General features: G+C 28.0%; 5 protein-coding genes across 7 annotated transcripts; 2 read left to right on the forward strand and 3 right to left on the reverse strand.

The window, feature by feature from the left end:
- Positions 1-1186: 1186 nt before the first annotated feature.
- LOC126553443 (transcription factor E4F1-like) lies at positions 1187-2684 on the reverse strand. Its single transcript, XM_050208604.1, has 6 exons — positions 2525-2684; positions 1879-1953; positions 1735-1815; positions 1588-1674; positions 1446-1526; positions 1187-1386 (listed from the first exon to the last, which is right to left on the reverse strand). Exons 1-6 carry the CDS (start codon positions 2682-2684, stop codon positions 1187-1189), a joined length of 684 nt encoding a protein of 227 aa, XP_050064561.1.
- Positions 2685-2808: 124 nt separating this feature from the next.
- LOC126553444 (uncharacterized) lies at positions 2809-3537 on the forward strand. The gene is made up of 4 exons (XM_050208605.1): positions 2809-3051; positions 3111-3182; positions 3264-3321; positions 3383-3537. Exons 1-4 carry the CDS (start codon positions 2959-2961, stop codon positions 3535-3537), a joined length of 378 nt encoding a protein of 125 aa, XP_050064562.1. The 5' UTR covers positions 2809-2958.
- A 12881-nt stretch (positions 3538-16418) lies between these two features.
- Positions 16419-18578, forward strand: LOC126553452 (death-associated inhibitor of apoptosis 1-like). Of its 3 annotated transcripts, XM_050208612.1 has the most exons (4): positions 16419-16706; positions 16796-17239; positions 17457-17475; positions 18429-18578. In XM_050208612.1, the coding sequence occupies exons 2-4, from the start codon at positions 16897-16899 to the stop codon at positions 18529-18531; spliced, it is 465 nt and encodes a 154-aa protein (XP_050064569.1). In that variant the 5' UTR covers positions 16419-16706; positions 16796-16896; the 3' UTR covers positions 18532-18578. The 3 variants fall into 3 exon arrangements, with proteins under 3 accessions (XP_050064569.1, XP_050064570.1, XP_050064571.1); XM_050208613.1 differs by lacking the exon at positions 16419-16706 and having other exon boundaries at positions 16751-17239; positions 17457-17471; XM_050208614.1 differs by lacking the exons at positions 16419-16706; positions 17457-17475 and having other exon boundaries at positions 16751-17239.
- A 154-nt stretch (positions 18579-18732) lies between these two features.
- Positions 18733-19798, reverse strand: LOC126553448 (uncharacterized). The gene is made up of 4 exons (XM_050208610.1): positions 19576-19798; positions 19337-19429; positions 19066-19268; positions 18733-18966 (listed from the first exon to the last, which is right to left on the reverse strand). The coding sequence occupies exons 1-4, from the start codon at positions 19627-19629 to the stop codon at positions 18798-18800; spliced, it is 519 nt and encodes a 172-aa protein (XP_050064567.1). The 5' UTR covers positions 19630-19798; the 3' UTR covers positions 18733-18797.
- An 801-nt stretch (positions 19799-20599) lies between these two features.
- Positions 20600-23780, reverse strand: LOC126553445 (zinc finger BED domain-containing protein 4-like). Its single transcript, XM_050208606.1, has 6 exons — positions 23669-23780; positions 23528-23613; positions 23221-23385; positions 21839-22369; positions 21599-21754; positions 20600-21523 (listed from the first exon to the last, which is right to left on the reverse strand). Exons 1-6 carry the CDS (start codon positions 23778-23780, stop codon positions 20600-20602), a joined length of 1974 nt encoding a protein of 657 aa, XP_050064563.1.

Raw genomic sequence — 23780 nt, forward strand, 5'->3', positions numbered from 1 at the left:
TGGTATGTGTGTTCCTGTGTTTTGTTGGGCTTCGTAATCGAAAAATATATAATCGTTGTGAACGTACAGTCTTTCCGTTTTTCTGATGATTTGTTGTTACAAACGCAGGCTTCCACACAATATCCTCCTTTTCCTATTTTTCGTTGCATAAAACATTCATGTAGACACAATTTGATGTTTTCTTGTTTGCAATTATGGCATTTTCCATATCCGCAAACGCTATTGTGTGTGTGGTCATTTCTTTGTACGATTAAATTACATCCACTGCATTTATACTCCTTATCGCAAACATTTCTATGTTTTCTTAAACATTCGACATCGACACAGTAACGGTTGCACTCTTGACAAAAAATTTTTTCTTTTCTGAAGTCATGGATATGATATTTTTCGTTACACAGCTTACACTTTAGCCCGGGTCTTTTTTTACACACGTGTTTATTTTTATTATTATACCCCGTATCACATAATTCGCAGTAGTATACACGTTCCTTAAACGAAGGCATGGAATAAATAGTATGAAAATGATCATTTTTTTTCAATAGATAAATCTTAATTCTATTTTCATTTCCCGAGTAGTCGATTTCACAAAAATTATCCACATTCACGACTTTCACTTGAATGTTCAACAATTTTTCGACATTTTCTATATCGCGGTAGGTAAACGGTCGGTTATCAAATATTTTTAATTTTTGACATAATTGCTTTGTCAAACGTGTTTGTATATTATTTCTGCCATTCCGTAGGTCTTTTATTTGGCTATCGGTTAATTTATGTCCCAATATATCAGCAGTCTTGTACGATAATCCAACTAAAATAGCACGGGGGCAACATAATTCATCTTGATTATTAATTTCTGTTACACATCTTTTGTTTTTGGTAAAAAGATTCAAGTATTCCCAAGACGGTTTAGGTTTACCACCTTTAGGCATTATAATAACTTGAAAACTGAATACCGTTTCGTTAATATTCACAGACTGATCCGATGTTAATATACTACAAATTTTATTTAAAATTTTCTGCCCTGAGATATTGGATGTCATGTTACCTGTGGATATTGGCGAAAAAAACTTCGGATTGTCTGCGTGCATATTAACAATGTCCCCATCAGTAAAATTTGTAATTGTTTTAATATTTGTTATCATATTTTCTAAACCATCCTCTAATAGTGCGTTTAAACTAACTATATCTAAATTTCCGGCACAGGTTTTAATGTTATACTATAGTCAATCATATAAGCATTATATTTTTTTATAAATCTATTTTTCTTATTATAAATGCTGAACAAATTTGATTCTAAAAGTGAAGTTTCAGTTGCTGGTTCTATTAGTTTCGCTTTTTTTCTTTTTTCTTTTGTTCCGACCGTGGTGCCAACGTGTACACGCTTACCTAAAAAATGTACACATAATATATAATATAAGCGTTTCATAAAAATGTTAATTAAATACTTTTGTTAGACGTTTCAGCTGGATTATTTTCCACGAAAATGTTGGGGGCTATTTCAAGCATGTCCTGTTGTTTGGCATTAGCTAAAAACATTTAATAGTGTTATATTATGTAGGTATGTATAGTTTATAAAGTGTATCATACTTTTACATAATTCACTATTTTCGACCTCTTCCAACAATTGAACACACAATTCATCGTCACTGTCCTCGAACATTATATTATTGTCATCTAATTAAAAAGCAAAAATATTTTTTATTTTTGACACCGAATAAACAAAGTACGTCTTACTTTTACATAATTCAGTATTTTCAACCTCATTCAACAATTGAACACACAATTCATCGTCACTGTCTTCAAACATATTACCATCTGAAAAAAACATTAAATATTATAATACTCAATTATAAACATATATATATATAAAGTTCTTACTTATTGCTTCAGGTATTGTTGGTACTAAAGGTGCTGCTGGTGCTGCTGTTGGTACTGCAGGCTGTTTATTAATACCTAAAATGGATCAATACTATAATATAACTTGAACACCGAAATCGCTATAACAATTTATTGTCTATCTGTGATGTACCATCTGAGATCGAGTGTCCTATTACGTTGACCTAATAACCATGAACATGTGGTTGCATATACTAAACTCCTTAAATACGGTCAGAATGTCTTAACACGACGTATACCGGTGTCCATGTTATCTAATGATAACAATAAAAGTAGATATAAAACGCGGGAAACGAACCGATTCGTTAAGTTGCATGCCTGAGTCTGTGCTGTCTATGAATTATATGACGATAAAAGTAAACGATAAAAACGCGGGAAACTGAATGCAAAAATGTTCAAAATAGTAGTATATTCTACGACCAAATAATTTATAATCGTATTTTCAATAATGTAGTATTGTTAATGGTGCATGTATTAGTATTATATAATGATAAATAAAAATAAATAAATTTTTTTCTCATACAAACCTAATATTGTACGACTGTGAGAAATTACACGCATGTAAATCGTGATTATTACGTATGGATATTTACCATTATACATTATACGTTAAATTTTATTTACTCACCGTGAATACTTTTGATGTGTCGTTTGAGAGCATCGTTTCTAGTAAATAAATTTCCACAAATAGTACACTTAAATGGTTCATTACTATTATGGCGCTTTAAATGCCTAGCTAAAATGTCTTTTCGCGAGAAAAAACATTGACACTGATCGCACTTAAACATTTTGTATAATTATAATTATTATTTTAATAAACACATCAGAACGATATCACTGCGAAAACCACACTAAATCAGTGATACTGTGCCATAACCTAATGCAATGAGGAGAACAAATATGTCAGCAGAATCGTGTTACAAGAGAAAAAAAAATGCTTGTTGGTGTTTTTTAATTTTTACTGGAATATAATCGGTACTAATGATAAATCTTAGTGCATTATGTTAGTGTAGTTTGTTGAGTTGTGTTAAAAATTATTTAAAAATTATTTTGTTTTTAAAAATGTCATACTCCAGCCAAGTATCTACTATAAACACACCTGACGTTTCAGCAGGCTTCATCGACTTTTTAGCGAATGGCGAGTTTGATGAAATGGTATGTTTAATTACTTATACATAATATATTAAAAATAACACATTTTATTATATTTGTAGCTATCAAATACACCAAGACGTATGTTTTATAATAATCTATTAAGCCAAGGTGAAAATATTTCTGTTAAAAAAGTTAGTATGACAAAATATATTATTATAGCACTTACCTTACCATAGTCATGTATACCTATATATTTGTTGTTGTTGTTATAGACTAGAAACGATGTAAAACATATATCGGATGATTGTGTTAATCAACAACAGACCAATGGTATGTTCATTTAATGTTGTTTTTTCCGTGCATTATGCATAACATATATTTACTATTATAGATAAACCAAATGATATCGATCCATGGGGTGGCGAAGATTCAGATAATATATGTCTTGAAGCCCTTGATAAATATATTTGGGGTGAAGAATACACAGATGATGAGAAAATGTTGTTAAGAGCTTATGATAATTGTAAAGCTAATACACTGATATAAGATATGAATCTATACCTAACACGTATTACATATATATATGAAAAATATAACTCTTGATTATTCTATAACTTATTTTATTTTTATTTTTTAATCACAAATCTTCGTCGTCGTCTGTTGAAATAACGGGCGAAAACGTTTCAGACATTTCGTCGTCACTCAAATCTTCGTCAGTTGGCATTTCTTCATCATCACTACTATAAAGATTTTTTTTTTTATAATGTTAGAAATAATAATAATAATAATAATAATAAACTTACTTTATAAATAATCGGTTTTGGTTGAAAGGTTGTGGCAACCAACCTTCAACCATCAAATTCCTGATCTCGTTCTCGAGAAATTCACCCATCATTATTGTTACTCGTTTATTGTAACGGGTGTCGTAGGTAGTTCATCAACACTAAACACCGAATAATATGATAAATAAACTAATAATAAAATAAAATAACATTAAACTTACATTGGAGGTAAATCCTGATTTGGAGTATCAAATGCATTATTGTTGTTGTTGTTGTTTTTTTTATGTCTTGAAAATTCTCTATTATTAATAAAGAAATAAAAAAAAAGACTGCTAAATTAAACATTATGAAATGACACTAAACCTTCTCATGACAAGTTTGTTTCATACTGATTCAATAATCTATGATTATTTTAAATCACATTATTTTAAGTGTATGGAAATGCTGAATAAAAAATCTAAGTAAAAAAAAATATGTATGTGAAAAAACATCTTACAATGTTTGGATTTCACATTACATGCATAATTGGCATGTAAAGATTTATGATGTGCTTGCAGATTCTTTGGTGATGCTGTTGCAGGGATATGCACATGTATACATAGGTCCATGCATTTGTGTTTTGTACGTATATAGATGTATAGATATAGGTATATAGATATATGTTTAAGTATATAATATAGGTATAAAGATAATGTGTACTACAAGATAACGGCTGGGCAGTGTCCGGTTGCGGCATCTATGGCGGGGCGGGAGGTGGTGTGACGGCGGCGCTCACCATGGCTGGGCAGCGAGTGGTGGTACGGGTGGCGGTACCTTGGGTGAGTGGTAGGTCGCGGGGGTGGCGGTGGCGGTGGCGGGGGGTGGGTATGTGGTGGTGTGGCGGTGGTGGTGGCGGTGGTGGCCCCCCAGGGACCCAGTTACTACTAGTATAAAATACATTTACTTTTTAAGCTATGTAAATGTAAAGGTACATGGCTACCTATTCCATCCTAACTTCAATATTTATTTTTAGCAGGGCTTGAAACCGATTTCAAAATCGTTTTTAAATACCGGTTAAAACCGGTTAAAAATCGATATCGATATCGAAATCGATATTGAAATTATTATAAACCAAAACCGGTATTAAAAACTAAAAACATAACCGTTAAATATAAAAAACCTGTACACGAAATCAAAATTGAAATCATAACTTATTAAAACCGATATCATAAAATTGAAATTGAAATCATACAAATTTAAAACCGGTATCCAACATTAGAATCGAAATCATAATTTTCTAAAACCGATATCTAAAAATTGAAATTAAAATCGATAATATTAAAAACGGTATACAAAATCGAAATCAAAACCGAAATTTTTTCAATAGGTTTCTACTTTCTAGCTCTAAGCTTCTAAAGTGAAAATAGTATGAAAATAAACGTAGATATTATTATTAGTTAATATTCATTATTGCAACAGTCGGACGAAATGTGTTGTCAGAAAAGATTTAGACGATTTGGTTGATGCGGGTTCATAAAATTATGAATTATAATTACATTGAAAAATTGAAAACAACATGTCAAAGGTACTCTCATGCTTTTGCGTTATGCCTTATTGGTTATTACTTATCGTTGACAACCGACGCTCGTTCAACGAAAACTGTTATAAATTTAACTTAGTTTCAATAATATACACTAAGGCCCGTTTCACGTGGACGCGTATCGTACGCGCGCGTTTTTAGTTTACATTGTTTAAGGTCATACGCGCCATTCCGAGGGTCGCGCGTTTTGCTTACCGATATGGCGCGTATGAACTTAAACAATATAAACTAACAACGAGCGCGTACGATACGCGTCCATGTGAAACGGGCCTAAGCCCAACTAAGGTCTAAGACTTAAGAGCCTCTGCTTGGTAATTTATCATTTAAATAATGCTGAGTGCCGCGTATTATTTGGCGCGTATTACTAGAGAACCCGCGCGAAATCGGTTTCGCGATTACGTTGGTCGTCTGCGTGTTTACTTCGTCTTCCTGTGCAATGTTCTTTCGCGACACCTATTTATTATTATTATTTAGTAATTTAATGATTTATATACAATAATAAAATGTACGAATATTGTATACCTGTAGCAATGAAATATATTATATAATATACAAATTAATATGAAATAATATTACCTATAATGTAAGTTCCTTGTATTATTTTCGTTTATAAACAATAAAAATAATTACGAAAATGATAAATACAATAACTATAGATATAAATATAATCGTTGCTATCGACGATTTTCTGGGGAAAAAATAACCATTACTTTGCTAAAAATAAACGAATATAAAGTCCGAAAATGTGTTCGGTTTAAAACGGTCGACCGGGTGTACATAACTGTACGAAACAAAACGAATCAATTATCAATATATATTTTGTTATTTTGTAAATTTTAAATTATAATTCTATTTTTACCACTTATTGTTATTGTCATCAGTCGTGTGATGGAAATCGTTATGGCAGCGGGAGGCCAGTCTGCGATCACGAATCACGATTAATATTTATTAATATTTAGTATTTACTATTTACTATTTAGTAATATTTGACATTAGTATCGTTGCTATCGTCCGACTCACTTGATTGAAGACTTTATTATAACTTACTGTTCGTGTTTTATATATGTTTATTATTGATTTTGAACAGTCTTGTTGATTACTTGTAATAACATTGTGCGCCGTGCGTTTAATGAATATTTAAAATGGGAAGAAAAACTACTAATCCCGTTGGAAAGTTGTTTTTCAAATACAATATTGAATATTGATAAAAACGAATCATCATGTATAATTGAAGGATGTCATCGACCGATAAAAGGACGTCATAGTCAAAACTTAGAGACGCACATTCGAAGTTACCATGCCGAACAGTTCGGAGTTTTAGTAAAATCTAAAGCTCAAATTCAAAAAATAAAAGTTTCTGAAAATGAAGATCCTACAACACAGTCAAAGGTAAATAAAATAATTTTTTTTTCTTATTAAATATTTTAACGGTATAATATTTTGTTTTAATTTTAACAGTAAGTTGTTATTTATGCTACCTATTTAAAATGTGATAAATTGAGTAAAATAAAAATATATATATTTATTTTAGAAACGTGGTCCAATGGATGACATTATTACGGTCACAAAAAAAAGTCTTAATGTCAAGATGGATAAGATCTTATTGTTAAAAGCTTGTACAGAAATGGTGACTGTAAATGGTCGCCCCTTAACCATTTTTAATGATTCTGGTTTCAAAAAAATCTTAAAACCTCTAGTAGAAGCCATCGGTGGTGGTTATTCATTATTATAAGTACTTATTAGTTATTACCTAATTTAGTTAAATATTGTAGTATTTATTTTGTATTACCTATATTATAAACTTGTTACGTTGTTAATAATTTTAGATTTCACAATTAACTCACACAACATAAAGAAGCACATTTTTTCTGCATTAAACTCAATAATCAGTGGGATTACTAATGATGTTAGAAATAAATTAATAAGTCTCAAAATTGATTGTGTTAAACGTCATTTTCGCTCTATAATGGGAGTGAATATTCAATATATTAAATATGGTAAAGTTTGTTTGGCCACTTTAGCTATGCGAGAAGTTAATGAACAACATACTTCTGAAAATCTAAAAAAATTGGTATTTATATTACTTAAGTTTTGTACTAGGCATGGGTTCAATCATTTTGATTTAGACATTTAGTATGCAACTGTTTATTTATTTTTAGCTTCTTGATGTATTAAAAGCTTTTAATACTAGAAAAGAACAAATTTACACTATTACATGTGACAATGCATCAAACATGGTAAAATTGGTGAGAATTATGAATGAAGAATGTAAAATGGTACGTAATGATGAATAAATTATTAATGTTACAAATCCTAACGAAAATGATGATAATGGTGATTTTGACGTAGAATATGAAAATCAAGATGGTACACCTTTGTCAGTGGATGATGTAGAGAATGAACTTTTCAATGATCAATTTGTGAATAGTGGTAAACATGTTATATTTTATTATATTATAGGTATTATTTAAAATGCTAAGTAAATATTTTCTTGCAACAGAGAATACAAATGAAGAAGTTGAAGACTTTCAAGAATCTGTGATTGCCGCTATTGAACCAAAATCAATTACATCTTGTATTCGATGTTCTGTGCATTCATTGCAACTATGTGTTCTAGTTGGCTTGAAAAATGCACCAATAACTAATTGTGTAAATGAAGCTAGAAAGGTGATTTTAAAAATATAGAATTTTCCCACTATAAATAATTTGCACTATACATTTTTATTGAATATTTATAAATTTTATAGATTGTAAAAAAACTCAGAACACCCAAATATGCGGCTTGGTTAAAGAGGAAAAATTTAAAGTATGCAATTATTGACATAGAAACAAGATGGAACTCACTTTATAATATCGATGGTAGAAAGGCCAAGTAACGTAACCCACAAAAATAAAATTTTACAGGAGAGACTAAAACGTTATTAGTTTTGTTAAAAATTATCGAAGGAATCTAAAATTTAATTGGTAAATTGTTGAATACGTATTTTAACAAATATATGTACTATTAAAAGTTAGAAATAATATTTTAAACTAGTTATTATGCTTCAAAGTGAGGGTAGTTGAGGGTTACAGTATTTGACCTGGACGAGTATTTGAAATGGTGGGTTACGTTATGAGCTTTTTTGAGTTACGTTACTTGTACATCATGAAGGGTCATTATAACTAAATAGGCTCAATAAATGTAACCCTCAATATAATAATATTATTATTTAATAAAAAAAAAGATTTTATTAATAAAATCTAGGGCCTTATATTTATGGGTGATTAATTGAGATCATTAAGAATTAAATACACATACCTAGTAATTATTACTATTTTTCAATAAATAAATAAATTATATAATTATGATTTATGACTTTATTATAACTGAAAATAAAAAAGGATAACAATTAAAAATTAAAAATAAATTTGAAACTTAATGAGAAAAATATAAACAAATTAATACTTAGAAATAGTTAATGAACTAAAATATTTAATAATTAAAAGTCTTATAACAATCACAATGAGTAAAAAATTTTAAACATAAAAATAACTTTGTACTTATAATTTAATTATAAAAACATACTAATAACTTTATAAAATATAATACTGATTTTAAAAAAACTTGATATAACAAGATAATAATATAACTAGATGATAACATAAAATGATATAACAATATTAATGAATAAAATAAATGGTTATTGAAAATTATAATAATAAAACTGAGTTATACTTCAATGGACTCTGAAGTATCTATTTCTCCATCTTCTTCATCCGTTTCTCCTAATGTATCATTGACATTTGTTCTTCCAGACATTTCAAGAAACTCTCTGTGATATCTTAATGGGATCACACCATCTTTACACAGCTTAGCTAAGTCATTATATTTCTGAATAGATATTGAAAGTTTTTTTTTGTAAGCTGGTTGTAACACTGAACTGTTTGATCCTCTGCGTTGTTTTGGTTTATTTACAGTAACTTCCTTTTTATCAGAATCTGGGTCAAATGAGTTTTGTATAGTTATAACTGATGATTGTTTAGTAAATGAAACTCTTTTTATATCACTCATTTTAATTTTTGTACCATCGTCAGCTTTACTTAATTTTGGAAATATATTCATTTGCAAAGTCTTGTAGTCCATAAAATCTTCATGTTTTAAAGTAAATACTTCATACGGCTTTGGTTTAAATCTTGCATTTAAAATGACTGTTGGCCATTCAGATGGTGCCCAGATGATTTTTTTTTTCAAATTTGATTCAATCGTGGCATGCATTGAATCAACCGGCATGTATGTATGTCCTGGCTGTAAGTAAGTTATGGATAAAAACTTAATATTGTTCGCTTTATTCATCATAAACCATAAAATGGCTGCCAAAATGTGATTGTTTTTATTTTGTCCTGGACAAGAGTCACAAAACAATGATACGGTTTCAATAATTTTCCTACTTTCTACAATGGATAAGTACTTAAGTAAAATTGTACAAATTTCATTTGCCCCTCTATTGCCATTTTCTTCACCCCATACAAAACTATATCCATTTTTTGTTCCTGATTCATAGAAAGTTTCATTGTACATTGCATATTTTCTGGAATAAAAAAGTAATATACTATTTCCGTGTGGTGTACTTAAAACTTTTTGCAGATCAAAGCTTGTACAAATAAACGATGGATCATTTTTAGATCTTTCTTGGCTTATTAAATGAACATCTTTGGAAAGTGCTGCATCACTTTTATGTTTTTCAAATTTTTCCTTTTCAACCTCTGACAAGCTTTATTCAGGTGTATTTTTAATTTTTTCACATATATTGCACTTATCTTTTTTGGGTAAATGAAATCCAATATTAAATTTTTTTGTGAAAATTTCACGAAAAACTTTTTCTTTTACATAAACTCTTTGAGGGCTGGCAGTTACACACTCAGTTTTGTAGGCCCTATAAACTGCAGAAATATTTTTATGTTCTAAAGGCAAATATTTTTTACTTGTACTACTCCTAGTGTAGTGGGATGGAACTGCAGGCAATTTTTTAATAAAATCTTCAACAGCTTTATTAACAACAACTTCTGTTTTATTTACAGGATATTTTTTACCTCTTCCTTCTGTTTTGGCTGTAAATATATTAGTTTGATGTAAGTCTGTATACCTTAAATGAGTTTGAGAAATGTTAAGAGTTTTTAAAAAAAACTGTTGGCAGACTTCTCTTATTTCTCCTTCCACTGGTAGAAAGTAAAATTTAGTGCATGATCTTCTGCTCATACAATTATTTGTATATTTCCTTTTTACAGCATCAGTTTTCACAGAAGTAACTAGAAAGTTTTTTTGTTGTTGATTATCGAGTGCATAGTATGCATCAAATATTCTTTGTCGAGTAGTTTCATCAATATTACCACATTTATTTTGACATTTCATTGATTTACAAGGATTTGGCTGCACAAATTTATTACCTACCAAAACACCTTTCCTGCTTATATATGAATTACCAGCTATTCTTGAAGTTGAATTTATTTTTCGTTGATTAGTTTTTTTTTGTTTTCTTAGTCCACCTTCTCCTATTAATAAGTCATCAACAATTTGGCATTCTATTCCTTCATTTTCTACACTCATTTCTATTTCCATGTTAGGTTCTTGTTCAATAAAAGACACATTTTTATCTTGAAAAATATCATGACTGTTCACTTCTGTATCAAAGTAATCTTCAACACTACGTTGTACAATCTTACATTCTATTGGCTCATTTTCTTCAACTATTTCCATTGCTATGTTAGTTTCTTGTTTATCAAAGGATTTATTTTTGCCTTTAAAAATATCATCACTGTTTACTTCTAAATTAAAATGAGGTTCTCGGTTCTCCATTACAATAATATCATCAACAATGCTATGAATATTAGTTTTAGTTTCATAAATGGAATGCATTTTTATTTTGTCATCTGAGGGGATATCAATCACAATAATATTATTATTATCATGACAGTTTTTACTACTAAAGACATTGTCTTGAGCTAACATAAATTCATCTGTTGTTTGTTCAATAATAACTTCTGAATTTTCTAACCAATTTAGTACTTGCTCATTTTTGTATTTATCATTAAAGTTGTTACATTCGAGATTATTGTTAACAATATTATGGCTATTGTGGCTATCATAACTTACTTGACTATTATTTTCTTTTCCTGATGATGCAATTAAACTTAACATTTTATTCACTCTGTTGCGACGCATGATGAGATCTTTAATAAACTAAAATAGTATTAATTTATGTTTTAACATCAATATGTTATACGTGATTATTAAAATATTAAATATTATTACATTTTAATCAAAGCATTCAAGGCATTTTTTGTTTTTTTTTTTTAATGCATTCATTTTGATAATGTAACTAGGTACTGATAAAACGATTGTGGACACGGACTTAGATAGTACTATCTTAATCCGTGATTGCAGTAAACGATGCGTAATGTTCCGTCGATCGAAAATCTAATCATTTTTGTAACTACGACTTCTCGATTAAATAAGAAATTTTATATTTAGTAGCAGATAATAATACTATTATCGTAAGAGGGTTACGTTAGTTGGCATCAATGTATTGTAAAACAAATAAAATAATGATGGTTACAGTGTGGGTTACATCAATTGACTGGAGTCGTTAACAATTATTGTGGGTTACGTTGTGGCTTACATTACTTGACATTATGTTCCTTTGTGGGTTACACTAATCATAAATGATTAAAACCTGAATTTACTACAGGAAAAAATGTTTTGAGGGTTATATTACTTGGTTAAAAACGTGTATTTACATGTGTTTTATAATTATCAGTTGAAACCTCGATTTCGAAAAAGTTGAGGGTTACGTTACTTGGCCTTTCCACCATCGATATGCTATATAGACTGTTAGAGTTAAAAGAATTCTGTAAACTTCACGAGGAAACAAATGCTGATTTAAAACTTAATAATTGTGAATGGGATTCAATCCAAAGTATTGTAAGTTAAATAACTAATATATTTATATTTTTTCTAATAAATGATTAAGTTTCACTTTAAACTTATTTATTTATTTTATAACATTTTGTAGATAATTAATTAATTTTGTGAGTTTGGCTAGTTTTTCATACTTAATGTGGCATTACTTAATGATCATATTATGCAGTGTACTTCTAATATTTGTCTTTTTTTTAAATAAAGCATTTAACATTAAATTATAATATATATATAATTCATCTTTAATTTAAAGATACTCTAGTAATTCAGTATTGGTTGTCTTGTGTTTTGCAACATAATTTGATGGTATTACTTTAAACAGTTTAAACTATAGGTCAATGCACTTAATCCTGTAAAAATAGCAACAGTTGCATTACAAAGGCAAGATTTAAGTTTGGGTGATTTTTATGGGATATGGTTGAGAGCTATTCATGAATTGACTTCAAATGGATCGATACTGGCAAAGACTATTAAAACTGCTATGGAAAAAGAAATTCGAGAAAAATATCTAAGAAATAGTACATTTTTGACAGGTATGAGTAATTTTTTTTTAATTCTATGAGCATTTTTATGTATACATAATAGTTATTAGTTAAGAATTTTATTTTCATATATTATGTTTTAACGATTTTTCTTGATCCAAGATATCAGGCCTTACTCACTTCTAATCAAAAAAGTGATGCTATAAATCGGCTTATTGTTACTTGGGAGACAATACTTTTATTAAATGGTGCAGATCTGACTTCTGAAAGTTCTGACATGCTCTTCGATGATGCAGGTATAAAAAATTCACCACAAACCAAATGTAGTTCAATAGGTTTTGATACCTACTACATAATTATTGCCCATCTAATATAACATTTTTGATTTTTTTTCCTAATTTTACAGTTAATTCATGTGCTATTGAAGATAATCGAGAGTCTGAAGATCCTTTTGAAGAATTTTTGACCTCACAATCTTCTGTGCTATCTCAATCGTCTACAACATCCAATCCTACTGAAGCTATAAGCACTATACTTAACAGTTTTAATAATGTCCAGCGTATTCCTCTTACAACCAAAATCATGGAGTACTGGGAAAATCAAAAAGAGCTTAGCCCTGAACTATATCAGTTAGCAAGCGTTGCTCTAGCATTTCCAGCTACTCAAGTAAATCTTTAATGTATATATTAAAGTGCTATAGTATAATGTATACTAACATAATTTTATACTTTCAGGTTAGCGTGGAAAGAATTTTTTCTGGTTTGAAATTTATAGTCTCTGACTTACGTGCATCACTAGAACCAAGCGTCTTAGAAGCTATAATGATTATAAGATGCAATGAACAATTTAAAAAAAATTATTAAATACTATTTTGTAAATGTGATAGTTGAAATAAATGTTATTAAATAAAAAGTTATTTCTGAGGTATAAACAATTTTTTATATTATTTTAATTACCTATACTTAATTAAATAAATAATTATTTTTATTTATTAGTTATTACTTATTAGTTATTACTTACTAGTAGTAAACTAAGTAAACTATTACTGCTCGGCAGTTGAATAACACCTATATTAAATATAGGTGAATAATATCACAAATTACTAATTTAAACTATTTATTAAGCTATATTTTAAAGTTTTAAACAACAGATATTATTAATAATTGGGATTGATTAATTAATGTGTGTATAATATAAACTGATTTGAAATTATATCATTATAACTTTTATTCCACTTAAGACATAACATGAACAATATTTACATGTAAATTATCTTACTTCGTACTCGATACAGTATTCTTTTGTTACAACATTTTATTTTATTAAGGTTATTAATTTTAACATCACAATGCAGTAATATTGCATAGGTAAAGTGAATAAGAATGGCATGAGATGGGTCAATTTTGTGTTTTTTTATTTCATCAGGTTATTCATTTATTGAACATGTAAAAAAATACTATTTATTGGTTAGTCCATTTATTCCAAATTGATAATTAATTATAATTTCCTAAAACCGATATTTAAAATTTTTAATTTAAATCAATAATATCAAAAACCGGTATTCAAAATTAAAATCGAAACCATAATTTCTTAAAACTGCTATCTAGAAATTCAAATCAAAATCAAAAAAACTAAACACCGGTATCCAAAATTAAAACAAAAACAATATTTTACTAAAACCGATATTTAAAAATAGAAATCAAAATCAGAAAATTTTCAAAACTGGTATACAAATCAAAACCGAAATCAAAACTTCCTAATACCAGTATTGAAAAATTAAAATCAAAATCGAAAAAATTAAAAACCGGTATACAAAATCGAAATCGAAACCGAAACCGAAATTTTTTCAACCGGTTTCAAGCCCTGATTTTTAGATAGTCTTAAGTGATGACACAATATCGGACTCTATGTGTACATGCCCAAGATGACAAGGCATTTGTCATAACATTCCTGCTGTATGTATTTTCATTCATAATAATTTCAGCTCTACTTACTGTGCTTGGAATACTAGAAAACCAAATAATGATGTTGAAGTTCAAAGTATTAAAGATATTTATCCATCAAAACCATATACAGCAACTAATAGTATCCCAGATGATATTATAGACCGTTTTAAGCTAAGTCTGGCATGTATTGGAATGCCTTTAGGAGTAATGTGGTTATTAAAACTTGAACCTCTTATACCACCACCAGAAATCTGTTCGCTAATTTCAATTGAAGGAGTTTTATTTTCTCAAGAATATTTAACATCGAAAAATAAACAATATTTCTCTCAGAAAAACTTTTAGTCATTAATGACATAACTTTAAAAATTGCTCAAGAAACTGTTGGTCAAGCTAAAAATGATCTAAGGCTTATTTACAAAATCATAGACTAACAGCTAGCAATTTTGGAGATATAATATCGGCTATGAAAAAAAAAGTATACCAAAATCTCTTTTAAAATCATTGAATAATGAGTATGGAAACATTAAACATGTTCGTGCAATAGAGTGGGGTCTGGCTAACGAATCAACAGCAGTAAATATTTTACAAGAAACTGAAAATATTATAGTTCAACCAACTGGACTATGGTTACACCAGTGTAGATTTATTGGAGCTTCACCTGATGGTCTTATTGGTGAAGATGATATTGTTGAAGTGTCCATATAAATATAGAAAATGTAAATTATCTGATGCAATAACTGAGAATCAATCATATATAATTTACAAAATTAACAATGAGATATTCATCAATAAGCATCATAATTACTGGCAACAAATACAAGGGCAACTATTTATGACCAGGGCTAGGATTTATATGCAACAGCATGTTTTTTTTGCGACTTCTGATTATTGATTTTGTCAGTAATGTCCACGAATCACCTCATGATGAGATAGATGGTGGTGTTTTTATTTTGCATGTATTTGCATATTTTGGATAAAATGCATATTATTGCATATATTGAATAAAATAAATATTATTGCATACTTCGATTAAAATAATGCGAAAAATGCATGTTTTATTGTATATTTCGTATTTAATTCATTTATACTTGACAATTTAAAAATATATGTTGTAGCATATAACACTTTTGAATGTGAATTATAAATTTTATTTCTAATTTTTTTATTTTTATTTTTATTTTTCAATTACATTATATAAAGAACAGACAATTTTTTTTTTGTTACTATATTTTTGTGTTTATCTTATAAAAATATTCTATCCACGCTTAATTTATTCAATCAGGCTGGTTTCATAATTAAAAAAATAATAATATTTTTCTAATTTAGTAGCTTATTAATTATTATATATTTATATGTTTATTGTAATTGTCGAAACTAATGGTTCAGACAAATTTTCTTAATAAAAAAAAAAAATCTTATAAAAATTTAAATGCATATTTTTTGCATATTTTGGTAAATAAAAACATATTTTACAATTTTTTATTGCATACAAATCCTAGCCCTGTTTATGACCAAGAGAAGTAGATGCTTTTTGGTTGTGTGGACTACAGATGAAACTATCATAGTTCAAATCTGTAAAGATACTAATTGGTCAAACAATTTTAACACCATTAAATCATTTTATTTAGAACATTAGTAGTATACATTTGTATGTTCTGCGCACTTTTGACTGCGGAGATTGCAAATTTTTAAGGGGGATTTTTCCCCTCAAACTTTTTTTTTCTCCGCTCTACCAGACTGCGGTGATTTTAAAATTTTTAGGTGGATTTTCCCCCTCAAACTTTTTTTTCTCCGCTGTACCAGTAAAAAAACACTGATTCTCAAAAACCATAATGTATGTTCTGCGCACTTTTGACTGCGGAGATTTTTAAAATTTAAGATATAGTTTCCGCCTTTAACCAATTATTTTTTCCCCTGTTACACATAAAGTTTAAACAGTGTATACACACTTCAACACTATTTATTTCCCTTGTAAGTTAAACATTCAGGTTACACGATAATTTCATTTTTTTTTTTTTAATAAATTATAGATAAAAGTCGTTTTATTGAATTCATTTCAGTTCAGACAGTTCAGTTAATATTCAACCATCGTTCAATCAGGTTCTGTTAGTTTTAATCAAGTTTAATTCATTTAAGTTTTTTTATTTTTTTTTTATAAAAAATGAATTTTCAACAAATTAACAACAGTTTTTGTTCACTTGTTTCGTTAGTACGAAACAATGCATATCCTACATATCCAGAATTCACTACATTTATATCAAGATTGAAAACATTCAATTTATTTCCGTTGACTTCATCTCAAGATAAATACTCATTAGCTGAAAGCGGTTTTATATATTCAGGGAAAAAAGATATTGTTGAATGTTTTTGCTGCGGTATTATATTGCATCGTTGGGAAAAAGAAGATAATCCATGGATTGAACATTCAAGATGGAATCCGAAATGTGTTTTTGTATTATTATCAAAAGGAAATCAGTTTGTTGAAAATGTAGTAAAAAAATATGGTAAGATTATCGATATTTGTGATTGTGATTGTGGATCAAGGTCATATGATACTGTTGTTTAGTTCATTTAACTTTCTATATTTCAATAAAAAAAATCTGAATTTAATAAACTTAAATGTGTTAATAACTTATTTAATACCTCGTGAACGTATAGCCTAGTGGGATAACGCGTCTAATTTAAATTTAATATGTTAATGATTTTTAAAAAATGTTTCAGGTTCTATCGAATTAGGTAGGTAAGTATAATAACTCTTTACTGTTTATCCAACTAGACACTATACGTTCACATTTTTTTTTTCTTTTTTTTTTCTTTTGTAACCTTACATTTGTTTAGTATATAACATGTATGGATAAACAAAACTTGTTAGTTTGAGCTAAGCTGTCTAGTGATCATATTCATATTTCTAGAAAAAAAATACTGTTTACTGTTTTTTTTTTTATTTTATCAATATGAATCCATCAATCGTTGTATCAAAATCTGTGTTCGATATTCGTCCTTTTAGTAAGAAAAGTGTAACCGTTGGACTTCTAGTTAATAAGCAAATTTCAATTATTATATTATTAGAATGTAAATTAACTAAAAAAGTTGTAACGTTAGATCTTGATCAGTGGTGTAAGTTAATGTGCGAAAACAATTTTAATACAATTATCGAAAATTTGCATACTCGTTGTAAACGTGTTAAGATAGCTGATAATTTTTTCTACTCTGTTAATGTAAACCAATCAACTATAGTTTTATATTCTAATGATAATTATATAACATTATCTCATATTGATCTTCATCGTTTGAAACAATTACAACATTGTATTGACTTGTATATTGTTGAAAAACAGAAAAAATTGGAATCATACCAAAAAACGTTTGATACAGCTTATACCAGGGGTCACCAATTAATACATTCCGTGGGCCACATTAAGAATTCAGAAAATGTTTGAGGGCCATAGAAATTCGAAGTACATAATATTTATTATAGTATGCTGATTAAGTTAGGTTACATATTAAATTATTGGCTTTTTCTCTCATTGTCTGCGGGCCGGTTAAAATTCATCCACGGGCCGGTCGCGGCCCGCGGGCCGCCATTTGGTGACCCCTGGCTTATACGTTAATTAAGTCTGACGTAAATGGGTTACCATCATCTTGTCAACAAAACGAATTTACAAATCAATATATTCAAAATTATGATTTCAGCTACAGCAATATACAAAGTGAAGATTGTTCATTTATGTACGAGTTATTACAATTTCATTTTAATTCATTGTCGAACATGATATTACAAGATTTAGTGATGTAATATAAAAAAAGTTTCTTAATTTATTTTAATTTATCGTTCTTGTAAAAAAAAAAAAAAAAAAAAAATGTGAAATTAATACCACTTGTATACTAACTTTCAATATTTTTATTTTTATTTTTTTTTTGTTTTTATTTTATTTTTATTTTAACCTATAAATGAATTATTATTATTTTTTTTTTATCTAAATAATAAAAATAAATATAAATATAAAAAATTTTTTTTTATTAAATAAAATTAATCCAACACCATATCCTATTACATACATTTTATAAGTTTATTTTTTTTGGTTTGTGTCTGATTAGCTTCTTGGCGGGATGTCGCATCATTTTGTCGAAAACAGATTGAATGAGCGTCACCATTTCTTTGGCTGTAGTTAAATCATCCGGATGCTGTAATGTTAAAGATATTTTGAGTGAGCATTCAGCATGCTTCCATCTAAAAAAGTTAGGTTAGGTTAAATTAAATTTTTATTATAAATATTTCACTTTAGTTAAATATATATATTATTATTATTATTATTATTATTATTATTACCTATCTTGCAGAGCAACTTTATCAATTTTAGCACATTTATAATGTGCTATAGTCCAGTAATCTACAGCCGTATTGTCTACAGGTGTCTTAACCGTTAATGAACAATCATCCTTTTTTATATTCAAGGTGTTCTCTGCATCGGTTGGTATAGTTGGATCTGTTATTAAATCTAATATTTTGTCTGTATAACAAATAGCAGTGCTCTATAAAATAATAATTAAATTATATTTTTTTACTTTTTCGTAATATGTCATAAATTTATATAACTCACCTTTTTCGTCTTTTTCGATACTGGTTTCTTCTCCGGTTTTACAGCTAACCTTTTCGATGTACCTTTTTTTTGAGATGTTGTTGCAATATTATCCTATAATTAAAATAGACGATAAGCTGATGACGGTTTACAAAATAAATTTTTCATAAAATATTTAATGTCTTTTAATTAAAATAATTATATATTATATTATAATAAAAAAAATAAAAAATAAAAAATAAATGTTTTTTTTTACTTACTTCGGAAAATACAACCGACTCCTCGTCATCGCTTTTAAATGAGTAGCAGGACATTTTTTCAAAATTAAATTAATTTTATTAAAAAAAAAAAGTCTAGATTGTAAATCTGTTGAAGTAAACTGAATATACTGTATCGATGAGTCTCTTATATATATATTATATATAACCACTTCTACTCCTCCTCTTAAGTCTAAAATAATCAGTTCAGCTAAAACACTAACTAGAATAAAATTTGAGAGGTACGTCTTTTCAATTCGAAAAAATAGAATGTAATAACAAGTGCAATTTGTATCTAAAAGAATGTAATTGACTTCTACATTTCAATGTCAGATTTGAAAGGTTATATACAATTTAGCAAGGTACGTAAATTTAGCAAGGTAAGATTAAAATTAAATAATTGGTGATAGTAAACATGAAATAGAAACGTACGTATATTTTGGAGACTACGCCGCCCAAATAGTTAATATAAAAGCGGTTGTGGTAGTATTAAGAATTAGACATACAGCTAGTTCATATGTAGAAATCCTGCATATTACATTACTTCATTCCTGTTGCCCTAAGCTGATATTAGTTGGTTAGATTTAGAATAATGAATATTAATCAGTGATTGGCGAGTTCCTTATAATAAGGAATTCGTTCCGTTCCTCGTTCTTTTTAATAAAAAAGGAATTCGTTCCGTTCCTTGTTCCTTAAAAAAAAATTAGGAACTCGTTCCTTTGTTGTTCCTTTGAAAAAGGAACTCGTTCCTTTTTAGTTCCAAATAAAATAAAAATTCTTATTTAATCATACATTTTTTTCATTTATAGACATACTTCGGTACTTTACTTTTTAATTATACTTCTAAACATACCTACAAATACATATTTTATAATTTACTATTTAGTTGAAAAATATAAATACTGGGACAAATATAATATTAAAATATTAAATGAAATATATACTGTAGTTTTTTTTTAATCTTTATTTTTTTAAACAATATAAATTAATATTATAAAACAATAGACTATACTGTAAGTACTATAGTCTAAAGAGTAATTTTGTTCTGTTTTAGAAGAACTAATTTTTCAAATAGTTCATCACCTAATCTGTAACGTTTAACGGTCATTATATTGGATCCAGTAGAGAACAGTCTCTCGACAGGAGCACTTGAGGGCATTGGTGTATTATACTCCAAAAAAAATTTCATAACTTTTGGATAAGACAATAACATATTTATCTCATTCAATGGACTTTTCAAGTACATTTTTATTTCATCTGCAGAGGAACTTTTTGGTTGATTGTTCAATGGAAGACAAAAAAAATTTTGTGCTTTGTCAAAATGTTTGTTTGTAGTATCACTACTATCACTTGTTTCATTTTCATCGTTTTCTGAACAGTAGAACAAAGTTTTCAAATTTTGCTCAGCCAAACACTGATTATATTTATCAAGCCAAATAAGTTTGAACCTTGGAATTAAACATGATGCTAATATTAATTCGTTTTTCTTCCAAATTGATTCAAATCTTGTTTTAATAGATTCGATGATTATTTGTAAAAGAGGTGTACAGTAAACTAATTTTTCGTTGTCAATCGCTTTCAATTTTTTTTCCAACGCATATAGACTTGGCAGTAAAAAGCCCATGTACATACTCTCTTCCCCTTGTAAAAAGTCCAAGGTATCAGCTAAAGGTGACATAACATCACAATACTCATTCATCAGTTGAATTTCTTGTAGTGTGAACCGTTGTATTTCACAATAGTCCAATACCTGATTGATCTTGTCTAATCCATTTTGTGCATTTAATATGTTTTTTAATTGTAATAAAGCATCATACATGCAGTTCCACCTAGTTTTATTTGGTGTTTTAAAATAAACTCCTAAAGTTTCATGTATTTTTTCAGCTGCTAAAGGAGACATGTTTTGCTTAGACCACACTGCTGAACATTTTCCAATCATTTTTCTATAAAACTTTTTAAAATTAGAATTTGTATTTATCATTTTATCAACATCTGATTTTGCGATAAGGTCTAATGTGTGACTTGCGCATCTATAGTGAGGAGGTAACTGAATAAATGTGTCAGATTCTTGTTCTAAAGCAGATGTTGAATTTAATATATCAAACAAGTCAACATTCTCATTGTCATCATCCGAATCTGAGTCTTCATAAGAATCTGAATTATTGGTATAAGTATTAAATGCCTTGACAAAGTTTGAACCATTATCAGTGGTTGTTGAAACAATTTTGTTTTGAATTTTATATGTTGTATGGATTTTATATAATGCCTTTGCAATAACATCATAAGTATGGCGACCTTGAAGACGACAGCATGCTAATGCTACAGATTCCCTTTTAAAACTTTTGGAGTTTATCCAGTGACATGTAACCCCAATATAGCTCTTTTTTCCTTTGGTCCAACAATCAGCTGTTGTAGATACATACAAAACTGATGATAATGTATTAGTTATATTGTCTACCATGGATAAATAAAGTTTTTCAATTTGTAATTTTAAACTTTTACTGGACATAACCTTTAAATCTTTTGGTAAACCTAGTCTAACTAGATTTACAAACGATGGTTTATCAACCACACTCAGTGGTTGAGTATTACTCACAATAAATTTCAATAGCAAATCATTTAATTTGTGCTGAGAAACACCTTCTTTACCAGATCCACAACGTTCTAGTGTTAACTGATTCAAGGGTTTTGTGGTTTGATCAGCTTCCAAACCAAAGCACTGTTTTTTAATAACACAGTTTTGTTTACCATCATTCAAAGCATTTTCAAAATCATTTTGTTTGTATTGATGTACTCTCTGAAATAACAAATACAATTATTATATAATATATTAATGCATGATTGTTTTAACAATTAAATAACAAATCAAATATAACATAAACATAAACAGCACTTGGCCAAAACTCATGTGGATGAATACTGAATTTACTTATTATGATTTGAGGACTTGCCCCCAACTCCCTCTGATTTCTTACTAATATTTTACATTTTTACCACCACTACTGCATGATAAGTAAAAATAAAGATTTAATCAAATTAAAACTCCATAATAATTCGTCAAAACCATTCAAAACACCATGAATCATAAAATCACTACGAGTCATTAAAAATATTTTGGCATTAGGTACAAGAAAAAATATAATTTTTTTAAATTTATTTACTTTAATTGGAGAATTAATAAATTAATATATAAATATAAGGTATTTATTTTGATCTTAAATAATAACAGTCAATTATTTACAAATAGATACACAACAATATAAAATAACAACAGTTACACTACTAATTATTTTATTTTATGGTTATTACAGAAAATTATATGGTTATCATTTTATAATAATTATGAAAACAATAATATAATATAATCATAAAATTAAAATTGGTCATTATAATTTATATTTTACAAAATTTATTATTATTTTAAATGTTTTAAGTTAAATATTTAATTTAATTTGTTTATGTTAAAAATTGAAATACTTACTAAATAGTAAATTATTATAAGGACTGAAATATTTATTTAATTACATTGAATTTTATAACATTTTAGAAAGTAATTAATTAATATTTAAACATTTTATCTGTTTAATCAACTATCAATATTTAATATTCTTAACTAAATAAATCAATAGATATTATAAAAAAACATACATTTATGTGTCGTTTAAGGTTTGATGGTGTGGTTTTTGAAACACTGTACAATTTAGATGAAGGTTCGCATAATACACAATGCACAAGCAAATTATTCCCTTTACTGCCTTTACAAACAAAAAACTTTTCAATTCCTGGCCAAGGCATAGACGGTCTCACTGCAGTCTACAATACAAATATTATAAATTAAATTAATGATAATATTATATGATATTATTAGAAAAATTATTAGAAAATTTAAGGTTTTTTACAATTAAATATTTATATTTTATATGTACTTAGTGTCCTAGTACTAGTACCTACTTACTATATTGCTTGTGTCATCAACCAATACAGGATCAATAGGGTCATTAGGGCTTGAATCCGTGCCATGGCTGTTATATATATTAGATGCTATAAAAAATGTTAATTAGTTTTATTTTGTTTAAATTTAAAAAAATATTTATACTTTTATGCAAATCTGAAGAAGTACTACACATTTCTTCTTGTGGATCATCTACTTCTTTTTCACTGAAATATTCAGCTTTTTTTACTGTACGTGGCTTAAAAAAATTTTCCAT

This window comes from Aphis gossypii, unplaced genomic scaffold (assembly GCF_020184175.1).
Source record: "Aphis gossypii isolate Hap1 unplaced genomic scaffold, ASM2018417v2 Contig00248, whole genome shotgun sequence".
NCBI classification, from domain to species: Eukaryota; Metazoa; Arthropoda; class Insecta; order Hemiptera; family Aphididae; genus Aphis; species Aphis gossypii.